The following is a 3,105-nucleotide window of genomic DNA, read 5'->3' on the forward strand; positions in this document are numbered from 1 at the left end:
CCCCCCGCCCCCCCCACCCCCACCACCCCTCCCCGCCCACCACACACAAAAAAAGGCAGCACCAATGAATAGAATTAAAAGAATGTTGGTAAGGGAAGGTCATCAGGAGACAATCACTGCAAGTCTCCCATATGGATTGAAGGGATGGGTCAGGATGAATACTAACGGGGAGATGATGTGGCTGGGTAATTTCACTTTGGCAAGAGACGACGAACGGGGCTGAACGATAGCATGTTCAGGATGTGCTTTTTGGCAGCAAATCCCCACGTTTGTGTATCGCTGAAGTGTGCAGCATTCTGTACGAAGCAGTACTACAGAACTGGGAAAACTAAGGGATCTCATTAGACCCTTGAGGAGCATGTAAGTGGTAGCAAAGAGGAAACACAGGTGAGTCGAGTTGGCATTGCTAAGCAGATGGTTTGCTCTCTATAACTAGTCTGATTTGTTCCCAGATACCAGCCTTGCAACGTGAAAGATTTATTCTTTAGTAAAATGACTTATTGTTAGATGGCATGCGCTTTTGGGTGGTTTGCAATACCTGTGGAAATTGCATGGTCACTGCACTGGGCCTTTGGTATTTTTTAAATATGATGAGAAATGGCCTGGTTCAATTTGCTTTTCATCCAATGCTGAGACCACCTCCCTGTAAGATTTTAGTTGAGGATTGTTTGGGAATGGAAATTCATTGTATTGTTAGTTTTGCTGTCTAAAATGCCATGGCTGGATTCAGTTCTAATGTTCTGTAATTTTATACTGATCAGTCAAGGGCAATAGGGGAAAGCTGGTACAAAGCTGAAGCACTTAGAGTCCCTGTCTCTCCTTCCTTTTGGTAAGTTGAGGGAATTAGATTGTAATAGAACAAGTGAGCTGAGAGCTCACGTTTTAAATGGCCAGATGGGTGAGTGGAAAATAACTAAATTGCTGGTTCTTAAATAGTTTGGGGATGAAATTTCTTTCTCTATCTCATGGGCTAGGCTTCTGAAGACCTTCTCAAGGAGCACTATATTGACCTGAAGGACCGTCCATTCTTTGCTGGCCTGGTGAAATACATGCACTCAGGGCCAGTGGTTGCCATGGTGAGTGTACATGTTTGGGATGTTGATACAAATGGCTCAGTTGGGAGCAAAGAGTGAATGTTGTGATTCCTGCTCCTAATGGCAGGTCTTCATTGATGCAAGGATGCTGAGCCTGGGGCATTGGACAATTAGGGTATGAGTTTTCTGACTCACCAAAGGCAAAATACATTTGCTTGGTGAGCTGAAGACTCATATCTGGGAGACATCAGGAGAGATATGCCTGACTGTAAGCTCCTGGAGGGTAGAGAGACTGTGTCTTATTGTAGTAATTCTTCTCTGAGTATGTATTGGTTGTCATCTTTGTGCCAGGCTTTTTTTTAGACACTGGGGATATAATCATGAATGAGACAAAAATAGGTAACTGTTTTCATAGCTTTCCTTGCCTACATATTCTGAAAAGGGAGGATGGGCAGATAATATAGAAACCAAAAATCATGCATATCAGCTAATGATTAATGATGCACAGAAATGAAATAAGATGACGTAATAGGAAGTGACCACATTAGATTGAGTGGTCAAGAAACATGATTTTCAAACTGAGATCTGCATGAGAAGGAGCCGGCTACACACAGATTTACAGTGAAGAGCATTCCCAACCAAGAAAATAGCATGTGCAAAGAACCTAGGGTGGGGAACTTTTTGAAGTACAGAAGGACGTTAGGAATAGATGAAACCTGGTGGGTGAAAGGGAAGGTTGGGTGAGATTAATTCAGTGGCAGAGGCAGAGGCCAGATTATATGGGGCTGTCTTGGCCCTGTACTTCATGACTGCTGGGAGGCTGTAGGAGTTTTTTACACTTGGTGTTTTAAAAAGGCCACTCTGGCTGCTGTGTCAAGACAGATAGTAGAAAAGCAAGAGGAGTGCAGGAAGACCAATTTTCCCAGTGCTGGAACACTTAGATGCCCCATAAATACTTGTTCAATGAATGAATGCCATTTTATGAGAGCCTTTTATTTTCTTTTTGAGTTAATAGTTTTCAGATTTTCTGCTGAGATTGATTTTTTTCCTTAACCATATCTTCTTTTGTCCTTGGAGGTCTGGGAGGGACTGAATGTTGTGAAGACAGGTCGAGTGATGCTTGGGGAGACTAACCCTGCGGACTCCAAGCCTGGGACCATCCGTGGGGACTTTTGCATCCAAGTTGGCAGGTAGGGGTTGTTGCATTTTACTGTTTTCTAAAATCCAAGTTAGGTGCAGTAAGAATGTGGTTTTCTGCAGCTGAGGGTAGACATGATGCCATATACAGATCCATTTATAATCAGAGTTTATTGTTTCCCTCTTTCTTAATTTGGCTTTTCTTAGCTTGGCTTTGTAGGCCCTCTGCCTTTGGTCATCATCGTCAAAGTGGTTGCGCTCTGCTTTGAGGGTAGAACCTTCCTGAAGGCTCCCACTGCCTGCATTAGTGTTCAGATAGGCTGAACATCAGAGGGCTGGATGTGTGGAGGGAATTCTTTATCCTTACTTTGATGGCAACTATAGGTTTCTTCTTTTGACAAGGAATAATGTACATGGAGCTTTGTTTTTTATCCTGCTCTGTGGCTATAGGCTTTCTGGCAATGGGAATGAAGGGAGCTTCTGGGCAGTTTAATCCTGGTTTTGGCCATCTCTTTCCCCATCCAGGAACATTATCCATGGCAGTGATTCCGTGGAGAGTGCAGAGAAGGAGATTGCCTTGTGGTTTCGCCCTGAGGAACTGGTGAATTACAAGAGCTGTGCTCAGAACTGGATCTACGAGTGACTTGGAAGCAGACCACAGTGCTGGTCCCATGCTAGTTTCCCTCCTTCCCGCAGGCAAGGACCAGGCCATTGCAAACCTGGTTATTTCTGAGAACTTGCTTTTCATTTGGAGGGAAACTCTTGGAGCTGTGGGTGCTCCATGTACAGTATTAAATGCTATCATCAGATTAAAATGTTCATCTCAAGGAAAGAGTCATTGAGTTACTTTTGTTTTGTTGTATTGCTTTGTATTATTTTCTTTTTTTAGGTACTTGGCTAATCTAATAGAGTATAAATACAATATAAATTATTT

General features: G+C 43.2%; 1 protein-coding gene across 4 annotated transcripts in view; it reads left to right on the forward strand.

The window, feature by feature from the left end:
* LOC104990641 (nucleoside diphosphate kinase A 2) overlaps positions 1–3,005 on the forward strand; it is an 11,482-nt gene extending 8,477 nt beyond the window's left edge. For all 4 annotated transcript variants that reach the window (XM_010842849.1, XM_010842851.1, XM_010842850.1 and 1 more), the window contains exons 3-5: positions 975–1,076; positions 2,112–2,224; positions 2,697–3,005. In XM_010842849.1, the coding sequence (XP_010841151.1) occupies positions 975–1,076; positions 2,112–2,224; positions 2,697–2,814 (333 nt within the window). In that variant the 3' untranslated portion in view covers positions 2,815–3,005. The remainder of the gene's footprint in view (positions 1–974; positions 1,077–2,111; positions 2,225–2,696) is intronic.
* The last annotated feature ends 100 nt before the right edge of the window (positions 3,006–3,105 follow it).

This window comes from Bison bison, unplaced genomic scaffold, assembly GCF_000754665.1.
Source record: "Bison bison bison isolate TAMUID 2011002044 unplaced genomic scaffold, Bison_UMD1.0 scf7180017864180, whole genome shotgun sequence".
NCBI lineage: Eukaryota > Metazoa > Chordata > Mammalia > Artiodactyla > Bovidae > Bison > Bison bison.